The sequence below is a fragment of the Podarcis gaigeae genome, assembly GCF_964106915.1.
Source record: "Podarcis gaigeae genome assembly, chromosome: 9".
NCBI classification, from domain to species: domain Eukaryota; kingdom Metazoa; phylum Chordata; class Lepidosauria; order Squamata; family Lacertidae; genus Podarcis; species Podarcis gaigeae.
In genome coordinates, this window is record NC_139685.1 from 25,977,446 (window position 1) to 26,002,652 (window position 25,207).

The 25,207-nt window shown below is 42.3% G+C and overlaps 2 protein-coding genes across 8 annotated transcripts in view; one reads left to right on the plus strand and one right to left on the minus strand.

The window, feature by feature from the left end:
• Positions 1 to 5,963, plus strand: part of CLOCK (clock circadian regulator) — a 41,257-nt gene extending 35,294 nt beyond the window's left edge. For all 7 annotated transcript variants that reach the window (XM_083755584.1, XM_083755582.1, XM_083755581.1 and 4 more), the window contains one exon: positions 435 to 5,963. In XM_083755584.1, the coding sequence (XP_083611710.1) occupies positions 435 to 629 (195 nt within the window). In that variant the 3' untranslated portion in view covers positions 630 to 5,963. The remainder of the gene's footprint in view (positions 1 to 434) is intronic.
• A 1,439-nt stretch (positions 5,964 to 7,402) lies between these two features.
• Positions 7,403 to 23,631, minus strand: TMEM165 (transmembrane protein 165). Its single transcript, XM_083755990.1, has 6 exons — positions 23,266 to 23,631; positions 13,949 to 14,174; positions 12,852 to 13,027; positions 11,775 to 11,957; positions 9,943 to 10,048; positions 7,403 to 8,801 (listed from the first exon to the last, which is right to left on the minus strand). Exons 1-6 carry the CDS (start codon positions 23,437 to 23,439, stop codon positions 8,725 to 8,727), a joined length of 942 nt encoding a protein of 313 aa, XP_083612116.1. The 5' UTR covers positions 23,440 to 23,631; the 3' UTR covers positions 7,403 to 8,724.
• Positions 23,632 to 25,207: the final 1,576 nt, after the last annotated feature.

Genomic DNA, 25,207 nt, shown 5'->3' on the forward strand with positions numbered 1-25,207 from the left:
GACGTTGAGAGGGAATAAGTGGGAAATAGGACCAAACTGCTTGTATGTTCACCGTTCTTTTTCTCTGTGGACAGAAGAATGTCATCATAAGAACAGTAAAGACCCCTGTCAAATAACACAATACAGTTGTACCTTGGTTTTCAAACAACTTAGTTCTCAAATGTTTTGGCTCCCGAATGCCACAAATCCGGAACTGAGTGTTCCGGTTTGCAAACATTCTTTTGGAACCTGAACGTCCACTGCTGGTTCCACAACTTCTGATTGGCTGCAGGAGCTGCCTGCAGCCAATTGGAAGCTGCACCTTGGTTTCTGAACGTTTTGGAACTTGAATGGACTTCTGGAACAGATTCCGTTTGACTTCCGAGGTACGACTGTACAGTATACCAGTTACTCTCATGAAAGAGGTGCCTTAACTCTCTTATTTGTGTATTTAGACCTCCAGGTTGCTTCATGGAAATCAGTCAACTCAGCTTATTCTCTCTGCTGCCTTTCCACTACAACAAAGCACTTTTACCCAGTCACACCACCAGCAGCATCAGTCACAACAGCAGCAGCAGCACCAACAGCAACAAATTTCACGACACAGAACTGACAGCATGACAGAGGTTTCCAAAATTCAGCCGCGGTAGCATGGAGGCTCTTGCTTCCAGGAGCAATGCAGAGGAGTAGCTGCTCCATTAACAGTTGCCCTGGTGTTAGAGAAAGAAGCCTACAGACTTTGTGAAGTACAGTATTGAATATTCTTCTAACCGCTTGGAATGTGTGTGCTGAGGAAAACAAAGCAAAATGCTGTTGGAGGTAAATTGGGTATAAATCTGCAAAAAAGATGATGGGGACAGGGACATGGCTACCTTTGAGAGGAACCTAGTTACTCTGGTTTCTGTGTTTTGTTTTTCCTTCAAAGGCATGCACTGCCATCAGTTAACTTGTCCAGATCAGGTCTCAAAATGTTCAGTGGACTAAATAGGGCACTTAAATATCTTGATGTTTTTAGCAATTTTCTCAGATTAAGTGTTACAATGGACATGCTGTCATGACAGCAGTTGGGTTTTGTTTTTTTTAAAATTGTTTGCCTGCAATTATGCTCCAAAAGGAAGTTAATTTTTTCACATTTTGGGACAGTAAATATTTTCAAAATATTGTGTGGAATCAGTCTTCATTGTACAGATACTGTAAAATACTATGTATATGTCTGGATAAAAGGTGAGAGAGCAGAATATTTTATACGATGCATGAAACTGTTTTGAATATGTTTCCCCCCCTACATTTTCACACAATGCTCAGATTACTATTTTCATCCGTTTATACTTGTTTGTCTTCTACATCATGCTCCATCATTTATTCTCACCTGTAATGTGGGCACAAGTCTTCTGTTTGTGCTTTATGTGTGATTGTCGGAGTTAGTTCAATGAGGTAATATAGTGTGCTGGTTTGTGGAAGTTTTGCAGTTAAATTATTGATGAAACTCTTTGAACTTGTGGGGGGTTCAAGGCATTAAGATTCATATATATCATTTGTCATTTCATAAATACTCAAATTTTTTTCTTTGGGAAAAAAATAGGAATTTGCACTGCTCTATTGTGGATGGTTTGGAATTTTACTCCCCCAAAGCTATCTTTTGATATAATACATAGTTGGAAATATTTATGTAAAAAAAATAAGGTTTAAAAATATGAAAGTAATTTTCAAGAATGTCTCAAATATAGGAGTAATTTGCACAGAAAAATATATTTGAATTTAATAATTGTAGGCACTTTTTAACCTCTGTGGTGAGAAATACAACTTCTCAGAATTTGTTGGAATCTTTTTATTCTTCTTTGAACATTTTGACCTTCATTTAATCAGAAATGATTCAGGGTCATTTGAAAAAACAAAAACAAAAAAACCCCATAGTGCCTTGATTTTGATTCAGGTGATAGTGTTAAACATCTCTAATTACATTATCTGGAATTTGTGACCATTTTTGAAGTCTTAGTACATTGTTAACGAAGCATCCTTCATAGCTGTTTCTCCACTGTATTTTTGTGTATATATATAGAGAGGGGGGGGGGGGAGAGAGTAATACAAATTGGGGTATGAAGTTCTGAATTTTTGGCACACCCTTTTTTAACCATTAACCATGGGATATACATCATGTAATGACTTACTTTTGAAGTATTCGTTTACCAAGAAATTAAGTTCTTTTAAATGATAGCAAAGCAGAATTGCATAGTAAACAAGTATAATCACTTTGTAAGGTGGCTCAGATTCAAATTTACTGAAATTTAGTAGGAAAACAGATTGAAGATCATGAGGGCCACAGCTTCCAAAAGGGATATTGATGCACTAAGACTTCAGATGGCAAGTTCACTTAATAAAGTTAATAAAAAGATTCAACTGAAATTCTGTACAGTTTTAAAAATAAACACTGAGTAGATTTTATGGTACTAGGTTTAAAATCCACATCTGCAGAGCAAAATATGTTTTTAATACAAAGATAGATTGGTTAGTTCAAAGAAGAAGAATCTGATTGTGATGAAGGAATATCAGAGTCAAGAAAGATGGAGTATTATAGAGGAGCTTTATTAATGTAACCAAAGTATGGCGAGATGCTAAGAATGTAATGTTGGGTTAGCAAAGCCAACACCATAGTAGCAAATGATAGCAGAATTTTATCTTTGAGACTAACTCTTAAAGAGTCATTTTCGTTGCCATAGTCTTGCATGATCCTCCCGTGACACACCACAATCAGTAGTCTAACACTAGAACCATAATAACAGGAGTCAAAGATTTAAAAAATAAAGAACCAAAGAATTGGACTAGTTTCTGTTCCCTCTTGGCAGCGACTGGAAACCAGTAGGTCACTTGTCTAGGAAATCTCCTAGCTATATTCTTTAAAGGGACTTTATGGCATTCCCTAAACTAGTCTCAAAGAAATGCACATTGTGGGAAAGTAGTTGCATTAACTTAATTGCGGATAGCTTTTGTCTTGCCATACCAATGCTGCTTATAATTCCAAATTAGGCTGTGTTGATCAAAGGTCCATGCTTTAATGGCATTGTTTTAGTGAATAGGCATCCTCTTGGGCTTTAAGCTATTTACAACAGAAACAACAATAATAGCACTGAATGAGAAAATCAGGGGAGCTTTCATTGTGCTCACAGGACAGGACAGCAAGACTTTTGTATATGGAGTTACTGGGAGTGCAGAGCATAATCACTGGACTTTTTTATTTGATACCAACCTCCTTTTGACTGTTCCTTGGGGGGAATTGCCGCTCGTGGTAGACGTGAGGTTTCTGTAATGAGACTTCCGGGAGGTTGCTGTGAAAGTTAGATAGCGGAGAAACGGCGAGAAACTAGAAAACGATGGCTAAAGTTTTAAGAAACAGGACTTAACGACCACACCTTGGGCAGTCTTAACTGAAAGAGGACAGAAACAAAAACCTTGAGGGGAAGGATTTCTTTCAGCCGTGATGCTTTTTCTCTGGTGTTGCTGGTTACTCAGAAATGTTTGATATCATTTCCCACTTACCGTATTTTTTGCTCACTTTTTCCCTCCTAAAAAGTAAGGGGAAATGTGTGTGCGTCTTATGGAGCGAATGCAGGCTGCGCAGCTGTCCCAGAAGCCAGAACAGCAAGAGGGATTGCTGCTTTCACTGCGCAGTGATCCCTCTTGCTGTTCTGGCTTCTGAGATTCAGAATATTTTTTTTCTTGTTTTCCTCCTCCAAAAACTAGGTGCATCTTGTGGTCTGGTGCGTCTTATGGAGCGAAAAATACGGTAAATAACGGGGAGATGGCTCGTGTTAATGCTGCTTTCACAAGGCTGGTCTTAATCCCAGCAGTTGCTGTAGGACTGAGTGCTCTGCTATCTTGAATTCAATGTGGCCAAATGTCTCTGTTTGGGAAGAAAGGGTGGGTGGGCATGGGGACTTGTAAGTGAATGTTGCGCTAATGAAATAGTGCTAACAAAACCACACCATAACCGGCACTTAAGTATGACAGAGTGCTGCTGAAAAAGAGAAAATGGAGTTTAGGGTTGCTTACATTGGGGGAGGGACAAGGGAAGATGATTTAAAAATGGGTCTCTAGAGGGAATTGTATAAATATTTTTATATTATATTTAATATATATATACTATATTTGTACACATATTAAAAGATTATAGTCAGAGCTCTCCATATGCCTTCCATTACTTTTACCTAGAAGTTTACTGGCTGGGGCTGGGGCTCCAGTGTATCACAAAACTTCTGCAGGCTGCTTGCCTGCTGCCAACTGACAACAAAAATGACCCAACAACCAGATTAACAAGTACAAAGCTGTTGGTCATCCTAATTCAGTTAGATGCTTAAGGCCATATATGATCAGTAAGCCCCTGGGGGTTCCCAATAGAAAGGGTAACAAGAGTTTTGAGCAAGGGGAGGAATGTTGTCACTGGCCTTTGCACTGTTCTGGCCAAGAGAGCAGCCCCGAAGCGTGTATATGTTGTTGGACCTTGAAAGACCGGCAAGTCAAATCTGTTTGTTTGTTTCTCTGAAGTGCCATGCTCTTATCCTCTCCAAGGTGGGTTGTCCTTGTTTCATACTTGAGTATCCTATTGAATTAGGGTAGAAAGATGTGTGCAGATGAAAGCACTTTATTGAGGGGGGTGGGGGCCTCATTCGGAATACAGTTTATTATTTTTAGGCAATGGAACTGTTCACAATAGGGGGGGGGTGTCCAAAGGAATCGGAATGTAGACTATTGTCAAAAAGAGGCATTGCTGGAAAATGTTTCTCAATATGGGGATCCTTTGAGACTCTGAACACAAGCTTATGCAGGCATCTGATACTGGATGGTTTTGTGGGAAACGGATAAATCTACACACTTAAGCTCTTTGAAGAGCTGTTTTTTTTAAAAAAATAATAATGTTGCACAATTGTGGGAGAGATATCAACAGGAGGCTTGTTAGAGCCTTTAAAATGATTCTAAGTGGTCCTTAGGATTAAAATGTGTAGAGGGTTTACAGATGTGGCCTTCAGTAGACTGCTTCAGTCACAATTATAGAATAGTTTGTATTTTTAGAGAGAACAGGTTTTTTTCGTGTGTGGGTTTTATTTTTTTAACGTTATGGTGTCATGTGCTGTCTGCATGTGCGTCAAACGCATAAATCGTCTCCATTGGAAATTTCTTGCTGAAACATTGTATGTGGTGGGAAGAGCGGCTTGGCAGGAGCAGCTTGGATTTCAAAGGGAGGAAAAGTTTTTATTTTTCTTTCCTTTCTCCCCCTTACCAGTAAAAAGCGTTGGAGACATTTTTTAATGAACCGAAGTATATAGAGATGTCTGAAAATGAATGTTGATTGGCTCATAAATAAATGAGGCAAGCGTCGAAATAAGATTTTTTAAAATTTAATTTGGTTGTTTATGAAACTGGGTAGTTTATTTGTCAATATATATTTTTTTAACACTACATTCCTCTGTCTTTTAATAAACAAGTACTTTACAGTCAGTGTTGCTATGCTTCATGCTTTTTCATCTGCATGGGTGTTGCCAGCAGCATGATAGGTTATATTGCTTAAAGATATTGTATCTACCAGTAACACACACAAGCAAAACAAAACACTGTGTATGAACAAAATACTGTGTTGCCTGATCTACAGATCCCAGCTCTGACCGAGAGGTGCTGCACTAGTAGACAATCAAAATCTAGGGAAGACTTTGGGAGGGGGGAGGGATGTTCTTAAAGATACAGCTGCTTTGAAAGTGTTTTTTATTCTTAAAAGGAGTATTTATTTTTAAAATTGTCTAATTGGATACTTTTCAGTGTTGATTTCACATTGTCTTGGTTTTGCATTAAAAAAAATGGCATTAGATTTGTATATGTAGAACCTGTGCAATTTTCATGATCTAACTTCAGGAAAATGTAGATATGGTTCCCTAGTGTTCATGTGACCATTACCAAGTGTCAGTTTTTAACTGAATAAATATAACATTTGAAATTTCTGCTTCTTGTAGCCTTAAGGTCCTGGTTTGAATTCATTTCTATGTCTTGGCTGCTGCTTTGTTGGTATTGTTCCATCTGGAGCTACTTTCCCTCAGTTAACAGTAGCTCCAAATAAGGACCTATGTCAGGCGTGGGGTACAAGAGGCATCAAATGCCGTGGGTTTCGTGATTCTGTACCTTCAGTCAATCTACACTGGTCCTGCCAGCGTCTTTGAACTAGTACATTGTGGGGAATCTTTTACCTGCAAGATGTTGCAGAACTACAACTCCCATCAGCAACAGCAAGCACGGCCAATGACCAAGGATAGTGGGAGTTGTAGTCAAGCAATATCTGGAGGGCCAAATATTCGACACCCCTTGGACTAGAGCAGAGCAGCTCCAGCTCAGTCTGCCTAGCACTCAAGGTACTTCTAGGCAGCGTTTTCTAATTTAAGCCTCTTCCAATATATCCAGATATGCTCATGGAAGTGTTTTAGAATGTCCACAAATCTTCTGTAGCTACCCTCGATCCTCATTTAGGAACGAACAAAAATAGTTCCTAAGGAGGAAGTTGCTTCTCAATGTTCTGGGCATTTTAAAAATCCTATGCAGGGGATGCATTTCAAACAAGCTAAATGAAGTATGTTTTGATATTATAAACAAATGGCTTTCAAACTTCCTTTTGTGGAATCTTTTCCACAATCACGCTGGCATCCTTTTTGTACATATCTCCCGACAAACCCAGTCCTCCCAAGTGTTTGAACTCCAGAGTTATATTCTAGGATGCCATTATTTTAGTTCAGACCAAGAGGCATCTCACGGACACTCCATGAAAAATTAAAATGCATGCCTCTGAATACATCAAACGTGCCACTGTGATTGTACATTGCAGGTAAAAATCAGCACAGCAAAGGATGCCTGTCTGCCATTACTCAGATAAATGGAATGCCAGGTTAAACCTTTGATCTAGCAGCCTCTCCTGTTGAAAACTAGCAGCAGTGGCTACATTGCATATTGCAGCTAAGTCTTTGTCCTAGGTCAGGTGTAGGGAGACTGTGGTCCTCTGGGTGTTGCTGTCATCCCAGCTGGGACTTTTACAAGTTGGAATCCATCATCATCTGGAGGGTGCAGCAATTTCAAAGTTCACACAACTGAATAATTGTTTTAGACATCAATTCTGTCCTTGAAGCTTTTATTCAGGAACAGCAGCTGAACTTCTGAGAGAGGTACTTCCCACTTAAGACACGAGAGGTGCCCACCCTAGCCGCTTCCTTGCCAGGAATGTGTCACTGAACTAGGACGCAGCTCAAGAGAATGCTGCCACTGGACTGAAAAAGGTCACCATCCATGGACTAGAGAGAGCAGACAGCTATTCTTAAAATTTAGACGCTTTTGGCCCGTGGGCTAAATTTCTGTACTGCTTTGGAGAACCATAGGAATAGAAACAAGAATAATCAAGTCACCTTTATACAGTTTATTGTTTCAAGTAATCTTTCCATCCTGATAAAATATTACTTACAGTAATTCTTAAGTCTTTGGCTATTTCATCTGGTCTTCTAGCTAGCTGATGTAAAACGTGTGCTTGAACCTCTCTCATTTAAGGGCTAAGACTACCTGTGGATGATGCTTTGTTTCCTAATTCTGCAATAATTTCCTCATACTTCATATGTAAGCACAAGTTTACTATTCCAGACATGATGCTTATATATGAAGTATGGAGAACTACTGCACTTACTCAGTACCCAGAGATATTTATATTGTCTTCACAGCAGTCTGTCAAAGACACAGTATTAGACGACTGAAACTCCTCAAACGATCTGCTTAAGAATCATTACAGAAATGACTGAATGATTTAAACACAGTAGCAACCACAAGGAATCACAGAAATATTTGTCCAGACTAGACACTGAATTTAGCCAAAATGCTTGCCTGTAAGATAAAAGTGCCCCCCAAACCAAGTAGAAATACTACACAATAACTTCCTCTGAATTAAGCTAAGCAGTCAAAGCAACTACATTTCTAAAACAGAAGACACCTAAATTTATTCATGTTCTCCCTGTTTACCTTTTTAATTTCTAAAAGAAAAACAATCAACACCTTAGTAAGTACTTTAATCTGAAAAAGCAGTGAATGTTTAGTATAAATACAAAAAAAAGAGGAATTTTATTTGGTTACTATCTGGCTAGATTGTGTACTTGAATACATTTGAATTCTGAATCAGCATACTTGATACCAAAACATTCTGATTTTTCTACAATTCAGTTACAAACTGAATTCACAAATCCTTGAGGAAGCGAGTTAGTCCCAAGTGCAGATTTCAGATTTCCTGGTATTCATTATTGATTGTGGAACGGTGTACTTGGGCTGCAAGGTCGGAGGCGAAAGGTTCTCCGCAATACTTTGTACTAGACACTTGGTAAGGCATAACTGCAAGCCAAAGGCAGCAGGAATTCGTCCAGAATGGGGATCTTTCAGCAAGGGCTAGTGGTGATCCGCAGATGAAGTAGCAAACCTCATAAAATTTCAGAAGGTGGATCTCAGTTTACCTGAGTCAGCTACAGTAAGCAAACATATTATTCGTGTCCCAAATATATAGACTATGGATGTTCTCCAGCACAGATTGTGTCCACAAAGTATACCAAACTAAATGTTACTATAAAAGTTACAGCATCCCATCTTCAGTGCTTGTTTCACTAATAGCTGTACACTATATACAGGAATACAAGGGTAGGTTTGTTGCTCCTAATTCTTGCTCTTTCAAGGAACGGGGGAAATCTCTTGTTAAAAACCAGCATCTGGGCTTATAAATAGTGCAGAAAATGCAAATGCTAAGAAAACAATGCCTCCTATGATTGTCACTGTAAGAGAGAGAGAGAAAAAAAGATGGTGATTAGATCAGAAGGACAAAGTTCACTCTGTATCTAAGGGCTCTCTTTCATCCCATAAACAACTTACAGCACCTATTTGCCTTAAAGCACTGATGCACCCATTAAGCTGTTTCTGGCTCTTGTAGAATTGTGACAAGTTCTTCTTTCACTGCCCTCAGCCAAGGGACGCCACATGGCCCCTATACTGCGCACACAATTCAGGAATGTTCAGACTCAAGAAGTCACAGGCATGCTTGTACGCAGACCAGCACGCTTGCTCACAATTGGAAGTACCCATGATGTGGTTCACATGAAGCATGTTCTTAAAGACAAGGCTTTGGGTTCACACCAGGGAGCAAAACCAGCAGACAGGAGAAATTGACTTCTGACAGTGCAGCTTTTCATTTTCTTGAAAAGCAAACATACTTTTTTCTAGCGGGCAGTAAACATGGCAAAGAGGTAGGGCAGCTGATGTCCTAACATCAAGGTGGAACTGGTGGAAAGTGCCTCACACAGCCTGTGAGCTTCTAGAGAATGGGAAATTTGGCCCTACCCAACTCAGTTTGGGTTTTATAGCCTTGTCTTTTAGAGATTAAACCAATGGCCACTTAATAAAAGTATTATTGTATGGCTAATGTTATGTGGCTCTATCTCCCTGTAGCTGCCACTCTGTACTTGCATAATGGAAACTGCCACTATTTTGTGAGGAGCCATTTAACACAAACTTCTTAAAAGGAAGAGGGCCACCCAGAATATATTTGAAGGGGCTGCTGGTGTAAACTTATTAAAATCTGTAACATCATTCAAGTAACAAGTTGTTGTTTTTTTTTAAAAAAAGAGGGCACAGACACTAAAATTATAGTATCAGCAGCATGCAGGCTGCATATTCTCCTCTGGTGCCTATGAGCACAAGCATGACTATGGCTGTCTTGAGTGTTCATGCAGGAAAAAAACAGTTGTTTTGATGCAGCCCTCTAGCCCAAATGTAAGTTGAACATAGTAACTCTACACGCATTCAACACATCCCTCTCTCTACTTTCAGCCCCTAGTTAATCCAAGTTTGAAATTCCACTCACTTTGTCTCAGTTTGCAATTATTAGGCAAATCAGCTTCCAATCAAGGGCTTACTTACCAGTCCGAACAGATATTTTTTGTGCTATCATTCTTCCTCCAATCACTGCTAGGCCAGTACATAAGCTATGGCCAACTGTTCCACCTACTGCCACACCATAGGGATCCTGTACAAATACACACGGTCAACTTTCAATGCAGTTTAAAAGCTTCAGCTCTCTACAGCACCTTATCAAGGAGGTATTAATGCATTCAAAGGGCTTGATCAGACAAAGCCACATTACGAGAAGACTGTCAACCACTTCCAAAGTTGGGGTTAATGACCAGGGTAATTTTATTGGGCAGCTGTTTCCTGGGATAAAAGCAAAAAAAGTGTGACCATTTCCAGTTACTGCCGATACAACACTCACCCCCCCCCCCATTAAATGAGAATTGCTTTTTCCAACTCATTTAAATACCCACTTCCGTTTTAAGCATAGAATCATGATAATGCTTAAGCAGCGGTGGCTCATCTCCAGTTTAGGGGCCTGATACAGCACCTAGGCAATTTTTTTCTCTCTGGTCCCATGAGCTCCTACCAATTTTGCTGGTGGAAGCAAAAAGGAAAAGGAAAAGGTAGCCACAGTGTTAGCCTTCCTCCTCAGCTGATTTGCACTGATCAGCAGAAGAGGGAAGCTGTGTGTCTTTGTGTGTCCCATGAGAGAGAGGATGAACCTGTACAGGGTGTCCAGACCAACGTTGGGCTACATCCATTACTGGAATGTGGTATATATAATGACTGTTTCAGAGGCTACTGTCTAAAATCCATCTCGGATTATTTAGCCTTTGGACAAACTTTTGACCCCATGCTATTTTATAATGCCTGAAAATATAAATACAGATACATTAATATGTGTGCCTGCACCTAAGGCAGCAATCCTATGCCTGCTTACCCAGGAGGAAGTCTCACCAACTCAAGGGGACTTGCTTCCAAATAAGACAGGAAGCAGCCCAAAGAGCTCACTTGTATACCTCTGGAGGAGATGTGCATCCTGCTCTAAATCTAAATCCCCTGGCCCGAAACTACAGGAGGAAAAGGGGTGTGTGGAGAAAGAGAGCAGGCAGACTCAAGTACACCAGCCATTTGCAGCAGCAAAGGAAGAAAGTCTATATGCACACAGCCAGCCTGCCCCTTGCATATAGAATACTTCTATCACACGCAGGCTCCCTGACTGGGCACATGCTCCTTTGTTTCTAGAGGCCTCACCTGAGATGCAATAATGGCTACACAGTGCAATGGGTATTTGCCTAAGTACCCCTTCTCCTCTGGTTGAATGAAGAGAAGCAGCTCAGAGAACAAATCCCACGGGCAAACCTTCATCATTGTGCTCCTTCTCTATAAGCCATGTGCTACTGCTGAAACTCCTGAATGAGTTTACTGAGCAACAGGTGTGGCAGTGCACACCTTGAACAGTTTAAGGGATGCTTTCTCTTGAGCAAATTCATGTAGCCACAATATGAAGCGAGACACTTTCACCTGTTCCGTCACTACCAGGTTCTGCTCCTCACTGCCCTTCTAAATGTATTTTATTTAATAAGCTTAGCAGTTTTTTCCTCACTAAAACAAGTTCTTGAAGACAGCCTCCCCCAACCTGGTGCCAAACCGATGGATTCAAGTTACAAGAAAGGAGATTCCAACCAAACTTCAGGAAGAACTTTCTGACAATAAGAGCTGTTAGACAGAGGTTGGGGGGCCCATCTGTCATGGATGCTTTTATTGAGATTCCTGCATTGCAGAGGGTTGGACTAGATGACCCCCTCGGATCCCTTCCAACTCTACAATACTATGGTTCTATTATTAGTTCTTGAGAATGTTGCTCTTTGAGATACATACATCTTATGCATTTCACTCACCTCTCTTGCTGCAAGAACTATTGTGGTTAACTGAGAGCGGTCGCCCCATTCGGCTAAGAACGTTAAAGTAAAAGCTTGCACAAAAATTGGAGAGATAAAGTGCAGCCATTTTCTTTGAGGTATAGCAGGGCCTGTTCCTGTTTCCACATCTCCAGGTCCATTTAATAGTTTTGTTCTCTGGAGCTAGAAGCAAAAGGCGGATGTTAGAAAAGAATAGGAGCTAACTCGCTCCTACGTATAAGTAAGGAGCTACGTGTAAGTAGCACATACATCAATGATCAGAACACTAATTTTTTTTACATATAACTCAGATGGCAGCATTTATCACAAAGACTTAGTCAATTCAGTTCACCCAGAATCTATTGGAAAGGCCTAGTGACTAATATATATTAGCAATTTGGATGAATAAATATTAACACTTAAGTCAGAACCAGTATAGTTCTCCTATGACCATTCTGAGATGGTAATGAGTTTAAAATGAGAGCTAAAGCAGAATGCCAAATCTATTTCGTACTAGCGATTTCAGAAATGATTAATAAAGCACAACAATTCTGATAATGTTTACTGTTTGAAGTTCTGCACTTATATACCAACAATAATAATAATGAAAATATCCTGAAATGAGGAGATGTTATCTAAACAACTTAACAAAACTTCTGGCTCTTAGAATACAAATACGGTATTGAAACCAAGCCAGAAGTAACCATTGAAGGACTGTACAATATATAGCACAATAACCTACTAATAGGTTCTCACCACCAAAACTAAGAACATACAACCTACAGAGGTTAGTAGAACAATCTCAGTTAAAATACTTCAATTTCTTTCTTACTGAAATTTGTATCCAGGAGTCTTTCTTCTCTTGCTCTTGTAGCACAACTCTGTTTTAGTCAGCTGTTAAACATACTGCAGGAGACAGAGTATATATTTTGCTACATCATGCAAGAGCTATATATCTGGTGTATCAATTCCATTTGGGAACAGGTGTAGCTAAATATCTGGCTACTTTCCCTAGACTTCCTGATTTCACAAAGATACTCTGCAGGGTATACACATGCTCTATATACTTCAACTTACTTCTTCATCCTTCTTTTTGAGTTCTGCTTGAACTTCCTCCAGCTCTTCCTGACCCTCATCTGCACCCATCTTCAAGCCTTCCCGGAGCATTCGGATGCCAAAAATTGCAAAGAGTGCTGTCGACACGTAGTAGGTGTATACTCTGGGGATTACTGTGGTGGCATAGCCAAATAAAACTAGGAGTGGAAAAACAAAAACATTTCAGGCTACCTGTGAAGTTGACTTTGCTCATTCCCTAAACCTAATTCAGGTTGCAAGCTGGTTAACAGAAAATTAGATTCTCCACTAATTCAGGGAGCTCTTAATTTATTTGGTCGGATGTATACCTCATTCCTAAAAAGGAGCCCAGGGCAGCTAACATCAAAAGATACAACATACTGAACCATTAAAACTACATTCCCATTCTAGGGCAATTCATGAAACTCGTCCAGAATACACCTTCCTTTAGGTCTAACTTGCCATCTTTCTGCCAGATTTGATGCAAAACATAAGGCATGAACCACTGTCTAGCAAGGCAGTATTTAAGAGTTGCTTTCTTCATGTACACAATCTATTTTTCAACCCATTTATATAAGAAGTTGCCTTGGTGAATTGGATTAAATGTCTTATGTGAGTGGTTGTAGCAGGTCTCTAATTCCTTGGCCAGAAATATTTCCCATCCTTGCTACCCAAGACACTTTAACTCACACAATAGCTGACAGTAACATTGGCATGATTTTAGTTAAATAGAACACGTTAGCAAAAACACAATGGGGTGGATTCATGTCCCCCATTCCACAAATGAAAAGATTCCTTCCATTCATGAGAGTCAGTCAGATCCGGGGGAAGCTCCCATTTTGCAAACTGGATAGAGGGGTCCCTGTCCCCCTCCTCCAGATCCCACCAGCCCCACTTCAGTTCCTATTGCCACATGTCATGCTGTTCTGGAAGGTCCTCCAATTCTCTAGAGCACATTTTCGGAGGCAGCAGAGGAAGGGGAAATTCTTTTGTAGGACAGAAGACACAAAAGCAAGGCCTGGCTGCCTTCTCCACATACATGTGTCACTCTTTGCAGTTTTCCTACATATGTTCCAGGACGGAGAAGCTACAGCACCCACCTGATAAACATGTCATCAACCCCAGGGCAAGCATAGCCCCAGCGAGCACTGTTAAGCGGTTGTAACGCATTGCCATGATGGCTGCAATGAAGAAAGTTTTGTCGCCAAGTTCAGAGACAATGATGACCGATATAGCAGCCACGAATGCATGGATAAATCCCAGGTTCGTCTTATCCCCAGAGTCTTCACTAACAGAATGGATGGGAGCCACTGGAGTAGGTCCTTTCTGGGGAGGAAAGAAAAAAGTTTTATTTCTCTCACCCAAATCCATCTATTCTATAGATTTTCTTATTGCACTAGCTGCGGTCAGTAATTTAACTAAGCTTGCATTGGGTTAAACCGGGGACAGAAATCTGCACGTAACCCAAATAACCTTGGGTGTGCTAACTGATTAAGAAATCAAATTATTTATTGATTTCTTAGCTGCACTTCACCATAAAGTCCCAGGGCACAATAAGTGCATCGGTTTGAAGGGTTGTTCTTGTTTTCAAAAAGCAGGTCAATATACTTTGAAAATTTCCAAAGACTGGGAAATCTGGTTTATTGGAATTTCTGATTACAAGGACAGTCTCTAAGAGCATTTTAAAAACTCTTCAGAACTTTTCATGATTATCACATAGAAGCCAGTTCACCTGAGGACAGTGGGGGAAGGGTTTGCCTGCATGCTCTTGGCCTCAATTTAATCCATCACATGTTAGGGTGAATGCCTGCACATTTTACTTCAATGCGTTTTCATATCTTGCTACTTGCTGCAAACTATGTCTTCTATTAACTAACTTATGCCATTCAGCTGCTTAATCATGATTTTTTTTGGGGTACATATTATACTAAGGAATGATTTTTCAGAAACAAAGGGGAAAAAGAGTTGAAGTTAATAACGATACTAGTGTTCAGATCTTCAGCTGCCCATGTTTCCCAATATTCCGGCAAATATTTCATGTAAACTCTGCAATTTTGCTATTCAAGTACAGTGCGTGATTAGCCTGCCATATATGGATACAGATACAAGACTTCTCAAAGTATATGCGCTTATCAGTAATTAAAATAATTCATTTTGCTGCACAACAAGGCATTTTGAAGCCTTCTCTATACAGTGGGATAAGAGAGCTTGGGGGGGGGGATCACACCTGGAAACCTAGGAGGCTTAGTTTGGTCAGAATCAAGTATACATTTCCAGAGTTAATACTAAATACATTACTTCTGGTAAATGAGTCACCATAGTCACTAGACAGCTGTGAAAATTTGAGTCCCAGGCTTTTTAGACTTGTCTACCCATGTACTATCTGAAACCCAAGGGGCACATTGGTTGCCAGGTGTGAAATATACTGGCATTATTTTCAGCTCTCGTACCCCACTACTAAAATGCCTCTTCCTTAGGGTAGGACCACTTGAGACTGTCAACAAACTTGAACCTGAGAATGAAATGTTTCATGATTATATACTGATGTCAATTACACCAGCTGAGAGATGAGTTGCAGAGCTACCATTTTGTACCAGAAGAATAGCCATCCCACCCCCCCCCCCACCCCAAATGCAGTAATTTCTTCAGCGGAAAATTTGAAGGTTAACAATGTGTTGGTCTTAACTTTTTATCAATTTGAATAGTTAACAGAATTGTAAAGAAAAGCATTTTTATGTTCTTCTTGACAATAGACTGCAGTTGAAGAGATGTCCATACTGTATTTGGTAAAGTAGATTTTACATACATTAGAACACACTACTGTACTAATGTTTCACATCCCTGCTTACCAGTTTGCTGATTTGTCGTATTTGCATGCCAACTTTCCTCCAGCTAGCCTGGAATGGCAGATATGGGGTCACCTCATTTTAGCCTCTGGTGTAGTTCAGGCAAACACTTTAGTGCCCAAAGTTCCTCAGTGATCTTCAGGACTAAATGAAAACATTGCCAGGTCTTCCTAATTGAACTGCAACATTCTTAATTGCATCAGACTTGATGATTCCTTAAGTCAGGCATGGCCAAACTTGGTCCTCCAGCTGTTTTGGGACTACAAGTCCCATCATCCCTAGCTAACAGGACCAGTGGTAAGGGGTGATGGGAGCTGTAGTCCCAAAACAACTGGAGGGCCAAGTTTGGCCATGCCTGACTTAAGTGATGTCAAAACGTACTCCTGCTACAATTATCAACACATCGATACTACTGTGGCAACAATCACAGTTACCCAAGAGTTTTAAATGATGCCGTTTAAATGGCTGGAATGTGACATTAAGTTAATACATATGTGAGAAAGAGAAGTAAAGACCATATGAACCTAAATCTATTGTAGACACCAACAGATCAGAACAGTGTTGTCCAGTAGACATTAAATTGCATTACAAGACAACTGTTCATTTATGGACCAATTTTGGGCGAAAAACTTAAGAGCACTTCACACCACTTTTTGTATCCTGCTTCACATACGTAAGTACACAAAGATCACTTCAAATTTGACGTCAAGACTTCCAGCCTCTTCAGCATATTTTCTGTGCCCTGGCATTCCTGTTAATATTTAATGTTTTAATCACTCAGTTATAATTTATCATTGCAAGCTACCTGAAGTAGCTCTATATTTTGCACTTCAGACTTTGAGTCATCTACACTCAGCTGATCACATATTTGTAGTATTTTACCCTGAGCTGCCATCTCTCCCCCTTATTACAAAGCTTAAGTTCCAGTCACCCTGGAGAGGTTTATGTTCACGTCTATGCCAAACTCATCCCACGTATAACTTTTCAACCACTTCGGCAACCCCAGATTTGCCATACTTTATGAATTACTTCATGAATTACTGGTACTATACCGTACTTCATTGTAACCTTCTGAATCACCCATATTACGTCTGATAAAGCGGGTACTTGGAGTGTACAGACAAGTGTGGAAAGTAGCATTCCTTTAAGGTCAGGAGATTCTAAAACAACATCCCTTAGCAGATATTACAAGGAAAAATGTTAAATTCCACTGAAGGTAAGATCAAGACAGTGACCCCATACACTCTGAATCTAACAGATCCATCAAGTCCAAATCCTATCCTATTGCTCAAACTCAGAAGCACTCAAAGAACTCAAGGTAAAATTTAAGTTGCCTAGATTTCACTCTTAATATGCATGAAGTTTTAAACTGTAAAGCTCTCTTTTCTTTAAAAAATAAAAATAAAGAGCAGGAAGTATGTAGAAAATGTTTCACCCTACCAGCCCTTTGTCACTGATGACACAACTGTCAAGGAAAGGTGAAAATCAGGAGTAACACGGAAAACTGGATTTGTAGATAAAGGTAATACTTATGGGTTGCTTGGACTCAGTAGCCGTATTTTCCAAAAAGATAAATTGCATCATGCAACAGCTTGGTAGGTTTCTGGAGGAAACATCGGCATTAGATCCATTTCCGTCCGGTTTCCATCCTGGTTTTGGGACGGAGACGGCTCTGGTTGCCCTAACAGATGATCTCCGTAGACAACTGGATCGAGGCGGGTCAGGACTGCTGATCCTTTTAGATTTGTCAGCAGCCTTTGACATGGTCAATCATGATCTTCTGGACCACCGCCTTGCAGACGTGGGGATACAGGGCATAGCCCGTAACTGGTTGTGCTCTTTTATCTCTGCTCGGGGACAGAGGGTGGCACTAGGGAGGGAAATGTCGTCGCGCCACTCCTTGGTGTGTGGAGTGCCGCAGGGCGCAATTCTCTCCCTGATGCTTTTTAACATCTTTATGCGCCCCCTTGCCCAGATTATCCGGAGCTTTGGGCTGGGCTGTCACCAATATGCTGATGACACTCAGCTCTATCTGCTGATGGATGGCCACACTGACTCGGCCCCGAACACACTGACCAGATGCTTGGAAGCTGTGGCTGGATGGTTTCGTGGGAACCGATTGAAACTAAATCCTTCGAAGACAGAGGTCCTATGGCTAGGTTGGGATGGCATGGGGATGAGGGACCAACTCCCTTCTCTTGCGGGGGCCCAATTAGTGCCATTGCCTTCCGTTAAGAGTTTGGGAGTAATCCTTGATGCCTCCCTTTCCATGGAGGCGCAAGTTACAGCAACAGCCAAGGCAACATTTTTCCACCTTCGCCGCATCAAGCAGTTGGTCCCTTACCTTTCCTGCCCCGACCTGGCCACAGTGATCCATGCGACGGTCATCTCCAGGCTTGACTACTGTAATTCGCTCTATGCGGGGCTGCCCTTGAAGCTGTCCCAGAAACCCCAGCGGGTACAGAATGCTGCAGCGAGGCTCCTCACGGGGTCTCTGCCATGGGAGCATATTCACCCAGTGCTTTTCAAGCTGCACTGGCTCGCGGTGGAGTACAGGGTCAGATTAAAGGTGCTGCTTTTGACCTTTAAAGCCCTTCATGGCCTAGGACCCTCGTACCTACGGGACCGCCTCTCCTGGTATGCCCCACGGAGAGCCTCAAGGTCCATAAATAACAACACCCTAGTGGTCCCAGGCCCTAAAGAAGTTAGATTGGCTTCAACCAGAGCCAGGGCCTTTTCAACTCTGGCTCCGGCCTGGTGGAACGCTCTGCCTCATGAGACCAGGGCCCTGCAGGATCTGATTTCTTTCCGCAGGGCCTGTAAGACAGAGTTGTTCCACCTGGCCTTTGGCTTGGAGCCAATTTGATTCCCTCCCTCTCTCTCTTTTTTCTTTCTTTTCCTTCTCCTCCTGCGATGAGGCTACATTTTAATATTTTAATGTTCCATTATTTTAATGTTGTATTTTTTTTTTGTTTTTAAGTTATTTTTGTTTTAAGTTATAATCATTCATCTTGTTTTTATTATTGCTTGTAAGCCGCTCTGAGCCCGGCCTTGGCTGGGGAGGGCGGGGTATAAATAAAAAAAAATATTATTATTATTATCATGCTTAAGCTGTATTTCAGGGGCATGAAAGCTTTAAGTCACATACAGTGTGGAGCTATAAAATCTCAGCTTCTTTTTATGAGTCATTTTTTGCATTGCTCCTGAGTCATTTTTGCATTGCTCAAGCAATTTTAACTTCTAAACTACTGGTTTCTCTTAAGCACACTATTCTCACCTTATTAAAGGGTTAATTTTAGCCTGAGGGAATTTACCCGTACTGTGCTTTACTAATTACTAATCCCTTGATTAAAGTGAACACAATAAATGACATTTTCTATTTTACAACAAGAAGTTTTAATTGTGCCACAAGAGCTATTGAATGGCTACAGCACTGTATGGGAATTGTGACAGGGTTCCTAACAGTGCCAGTTAGAAACTGGGACAGAAAAGCTAGAAGCCAAATGGCTTCTGAGACCTGGGTTGTGGGTGCCAAAACAGAATGTTGAGCTGCTGTTGGGGGGTGGCGGTCAGCAACACTTTTTATTTATTATTTTGATAAGCATGAATTAACACACAATTCACATAATTGATACATTGTTAATGTCACTTTTTTAGCAGAAATTGTTAATACAAAATAAATTAGTGTTTACAATAAAAATATTGGTACCATACTTCAGTTTTCAACACACTCTACTCTTTATTGTTAAACGCATATTGTCTATACTTAACATATCCTTTGAGGCTTCCAAGCACATGCATTTCAGTAATACTTGAGTGTCATCCAGGTGCAAAAAATGGCACCCAGACTTTTTGAAGTGCTCACAAATAGGAATCTTTAGGTGCAAAAATGCACCTTGCGCCCTGCTAATTTCAAACCCTGCCCTCAACCTACCAATGAACTGATATTCTAATAAAAAGCACAAGCAATCGTTATGACATCCCCTGCAAGCAGAACCAACTAGACATGTTCAGGAATTTATTAATCAATTGTCGATAGAAAAAAATGGAGAAGGAATGTTTTATGTTAACAGAATTTGAACTGTTACCATTTGTGAACTTTGTGACAAAAACTTCACCGAAACCTCTCAAGGCTGCCAAGAGGTCACCGTGGTCTGAGGCAATGAGGCAGGCTTGTCATCTTGATTGTGCAGCTTGGCAACACTAAGTCTCCAGGATGCCAAACTAAACACAAACAATGCATTTAGCTCACTCCTTCAACTGAACCTGCACCAATATTTGTACGACTTGCTTCACACTTTAGACTGCAATTGTTTTTGCTGCGGCTACCCTGACTGTTTGTGGCAGCTCATGCACAAGGTGTCAACAGAGACAGACTTGAAAATACCCACGCTGGAAGAGCCATAGGTGCACCTCTGGTATGAAATACTGTTTCTGATAGAATGCACATAACATACCAGAGGCAAGCACACTCCAGTATAAAGTGCAAAGTGGCCCTAAGTACCCTGTGTATTATACATTATTTAAAATGAATAACTTAGGTAGTACTATATTCTGAAGGATCTCCATGGATGATCCAAGCAAGCATCCTGAAGACCAACAACAAATACAGTACACATGGCAGATCTTTGAATTTTCCTCATTGATGCAAGGGAGAAGTTGCCTGAGGCTTCCTCCTTGACCTGGAGAACAAGACACCACATTTTAAGTCTCTGAGTGGAACAAGCCCATTGTCTCAGCAGAACCTCTATTAAGTAGAGATGCATGCTTTATCCCTGATCTATGCAAGAGATTCACTAGGAGGATTTGTGATTTAACCATAGATGTTATCATATGTAAGAAAATGTTATCGGAAACAGCAAGGCCATAGCATATTATGATTATATGGTTATAAGAATAGGATGGAACCTACACCAGGCCATACCATACACTACAGTACCCTACTACTTTAAACAGTCATGGCTTTCCCCAAATAATTCTGGGACCTGCAGTTTGTTAAGAGTGCTGACAGTTGCCTCACACAGCTACAGTTCGCAGTGAATCAGAATTCTTCTACGAAGAGAACATAGGCTCAGGAGGTAAGTGCCTGTCATTTCAAATTATCCAGAACCACAGAAGTGGGAAGAGCTCAGAAAAGGACCTGAATTTGCTTCTATATGCCAATGTGTGCTGCTGCTACTATAAGACCAAGATCGCACAAAGTAGGGAACTCTGTTGCCCATAGTCAACAGCATTAAGTTGAACTTGCTGCAAGTACGGCAGGGTGCAGAATCTTCGGTCCTCCAGATGTTGCTGAATGACAATTGCCATTGTATCTGACCACTGCCCATTCTGGGTGGAGCTGAAGGGAGCTGATGTTCAACAAAATTTGAAAGGTCACAGATTCTCCATCTTTGAAATACAAAACAGTTTTGTACCCTTAAGCAATATTTATGTTAGAAATATCTGTCTGCCATGGTTTCCACATCAAGCAGGAATACTGTGGAACCAGAACAGCAGCATTTCCTAGAAGTAGAGACATTCTCAAATTATAAAAGAGAGAAACATGAGTGTTAACTACATAAAAGCCAGAGGGAACAGAGAAAGGCAGTGTAGACCCTTTCCAACTTCTTAAATGACAATGGAGATTTTCAGAAGAAGTTCAAAGTCAGCTCTCCTCAACCCCATGCCAAGGTAAAATGGAAAAACTGCCTGTCTCTTTGTGTGACTTCTTCAGGGCAGCAAGCCTCCTAGCAAACAAAGTGGCCAGGCAAGGCTCCTGTGTTGTAGATCATTGCATAATAAGCAGAAGTGCTGCAGGAGAAGATTTCCACCATCATCACAAAACCTGCCTCCTGGAGAAAAGTTTTAGCATTTTGAATTTCTACTTCCCACCCAGTTTTAAAAGTCACAGCAGCCTTTCCAGGGAGAGGGATAGCAAAGGACTGAAATGGTAGGGCATTGAATGAGACAACCTCTTTGAAATTTCCTCGCACTGGGATAGATAAAGTAGGGTGGAGTCACAGAAAACTTCCGGGCAAATTATCCCCCATCCCAATTCTAATGCAGCACTTCACTATTAATCACTTGCCCCCTACTTAACTACCCTGTTAAGGTCACAGTGGCAAAATGAAGTCTACAGTGCAAAAATCAATTTGTGGGGAGGAAAAGTGGGCGGTTCTAATGCACATTAGTGACTGCCAAATAGCAAGTCTCACACTTTATTACTTTTAACAGTCACACACTGCTAGTTTTCAGTAATGTAATCAGAAATAAAATCTGACCATTTAACACCTGCTGTTCCCATTTGTGGCCATGCTCCTTTTGTGAACAAAAAGATATGCAGGTTACATAAGAGAGAAAATTCTATGGACAAATGCAACATATGTTCCATTCTCTGTTGAACCATTGCACCCCAACCATGATTTTATGGGTAGACATAGGACTCCTACGCAAGTCTAAGCCATAGCACATTTTTCTTCAAGACTGATTCCTGCTCCCACCTCCCCTGCCAACACTCTGGGAACACAGTCCACTTTTTCTTCTTGAAACTAAATTTCAAAATTATGGCTATAATCTGATAGAACTATGAAGTCTTATGCTGGTACTCTGTACCTGATTGTATCCCTATGGCTTTCAATAAAACTCATTTTAACCATCTCCCAGCCCCATAGATGCATTACCTAACTTTATGAACGATTCTCTCAGCACAGATGTGGTCGGGAACTTTGGCCTTCCAGATGTTGCCGAACTGCAACTCCCATCAGCTGCAGCATGATTGGCCAGGGGTGATGGGAGCTATTGTTCAACAACATCTGGAGGGCCAAAGGTCCGTAGCAGGACCCCAAAGACAGCAAGCAATCTCTGTCACCACAGAGCTGATGAAAGGCAGTTTCCCTCAGAGGGCTACTCTTCAGTAAATAAGCAGGTAGCATATTCCCAGTTTCAAGGCAGCTCCCCCTGAAAACCTTGCAGGTAGGTGCCCCCGCAAGATTTATTGTGGCACAAACTTTCATGGACAGGCCCAAGTTCATCAAGTGCTACCCTTATCTGGGGAAGGGGGGTCCTCAAAAGTTTATAAAACGTTTGGGTGGAAAGGTACTGTGGTTTTATACATGCACCTGCAGGGGAGGGAATAAGAGGAACAAAACAGCCGGGTGGAAAGAACACGAAATCCTCGAGTAAACTCATGATGGGGAGGACTAACACTCCCTGCACCTGATGAAGTGAAGTCCACCAAGCCTTTCCCCCTCCCCCCTTGCAGCTGCTGCAAGCACGCGTTCACTGAGAAACTCCCCAACAAACACGTGTCCGAAACTAAGGTTGGCTTCTCCCGTCAGGATCTCTCCCTCTTCCTCATTCCCTCCCACACACGCACGAGAGCCACGTCAGGGCTCCGCCAAGGAGCGGAGAGCGCCCTCCGTTTACCGTGCCCCGAAGCACGTCTCGTGTGAGTGCGCGCACACGTGTATTTTTTTTTGGGGGGGGAGGGGGAGATGCGGTCGGAGGATGCTCTGAATAGCCGAAGCCAGCCTCGCTCCAGGCCCCCGAGCCGCCCGCTCCCCTTCGAGCCTACCCCCGGCGCCCCTCACCTCGGCCTTGGCCAGCTCCGGCCCTTGCACCGCCGGCTGCTGAGGCGGCGGCGGCTTCTGCTGCTCCTGCTGAGGCGGCGGCGGCTCCCCCCGGTCCTGGCCATTCTCCGGCTCCGAGGCGGCGAAGGGCGCGGCGAGGAGCAGCAGCAGCAGGAGCCGCGCGGGGCCCGCCATTCCCGGCGCCGAGTCCTCTCCCGCTAACAGGAAGAAGCGCGGCGGCGGCAGCGAGAGCGGAGGCGGCGCTTCTCCGCCGCCATAGCCGCTTCCTCCTCCGCGATCCCTCAACCAAACAACGCCGAAGCTGCTCCCTCCGCCACGCCACCGAAGCCTCAGAAGCGGGGCCCGCCCCCTTGCTCCGCACCCGCCTCTCTGATTGGTGGCGCCAGAACCAGCATGTTCGAAACACCCCCGCTTTGCAAAGAGAGAGAGAGAGGGGCGGGGCTGGGGAGAACGAGCGCGTGAACCTACCTAACCCTACCTGGGTCACGTGACGCTTTCCCCTCCAACCCGCCCCCTCCCTCTGGGGCCGCGCGACTCGTCAAGAATTCTGGTAGTTTAAGTGGGTGGGAAATAAAGAGCCAGGCGTGGAATGTAAATTGTGCACCTTGGGATCCATGAGATCATGGCCACTGGTCCCATCACCTCCTGGCAAATAGAAGGGGAAGAAATGGAGGCAGTGAGAGATTTTACTTTCTTGGGCTCCATCATGACTGCAGATGGTGACAGCAGCCACAAAATTAAAAGACGCCTGCTTCTTGGGAGAAAAGCAATGACAAACCTAGACAGCATCTTAAAAAGCACCTTGCCAACAAAGGTCTGTATAGTTAAAGCTATGGTTTCCCAGTAGTGATGTATGGAAGTGAGAGCTGGACCGTAAAGAAGGCTGATCGCCGAAGAATTGATGCTTTTGAATTATGGTGCTGGAGGAGACTCTTGAGAGTAGTCCCATGGACTGCAAGAAGATCAAACCTATCCACTCTGAAGGCAATCATCCCTGAGTGCTCACTGGAAGGACAGATCCTGAAGCTGAGGCTCCAATACTTTGGCCACCTCATGAGAAGAGAAGACTCCCTGGAAAAGACCCTGATGTTGGGAAAGATGGAGGGCACCAGGAGAAGGGGACAACAGAGGACGAGATGGTTGGACAGTGTTCTCGAAGCTACAAACATGAGTCTGACCAAACTGCGGGAGGCAGTGGAAGACAAGAGTGCCTGGCGTGCTCTGGTCCATGGGGTCACGAAGAGTCGGACACGACTAAATGACTAAACAACAACAATAGGGGATGGTGGTGCGGACCGTGTAGCAGCACATCATCCCAGGTCACTGTTCCTTCTCTCCTGGGGAACAGCAAGCAAGGTGCTTTATTTGCGGAAAGACAGGCTTACAATACAGATAAGGAACAGCAGAAAGACAAAGCACCATTGTCGGCTTAGGATAGTTTCTGAAAAGTTGCTCGAAGCAGCTCCCCATCTCGTGGGGAAGCATTGACTCCGCCAGATGTTGTGGAGCTGCATCTCCCCCATCATGCCTGGCCGTTGGCCATCCTTCCTTGGGGTTGTTGGGAGTTCTAGGATGCTCGGCAACGTCTGCATTCAGTTGCCCTGATCCTGTGAAGGAGATTTGCATCTTGTATGGCAAATAAGAGAAACAGATATTTATGGCAAATTGTGGACATAAATGCACCTCTGAATAAGTACCTCGTCTATCAGCACCACACTCTTTTGCATGGAATGCACATTTTGAGGTGCTTTCAAATATGCATGCAAACAGATGCAGGCTAACAGTTTATTTCTTCGTCTTCGGTTGGTGTATTGTTGAGGGCTATTTGTTGGAGGGGGTACTGGTGGATTGGTCATGTTGTGTGGATGCCTGATCATTGTCTTCCAAAGCAACTACTCTATTCCCAACTTAAAAATGGAAAGTGTAATGCTGGTGGTCAACA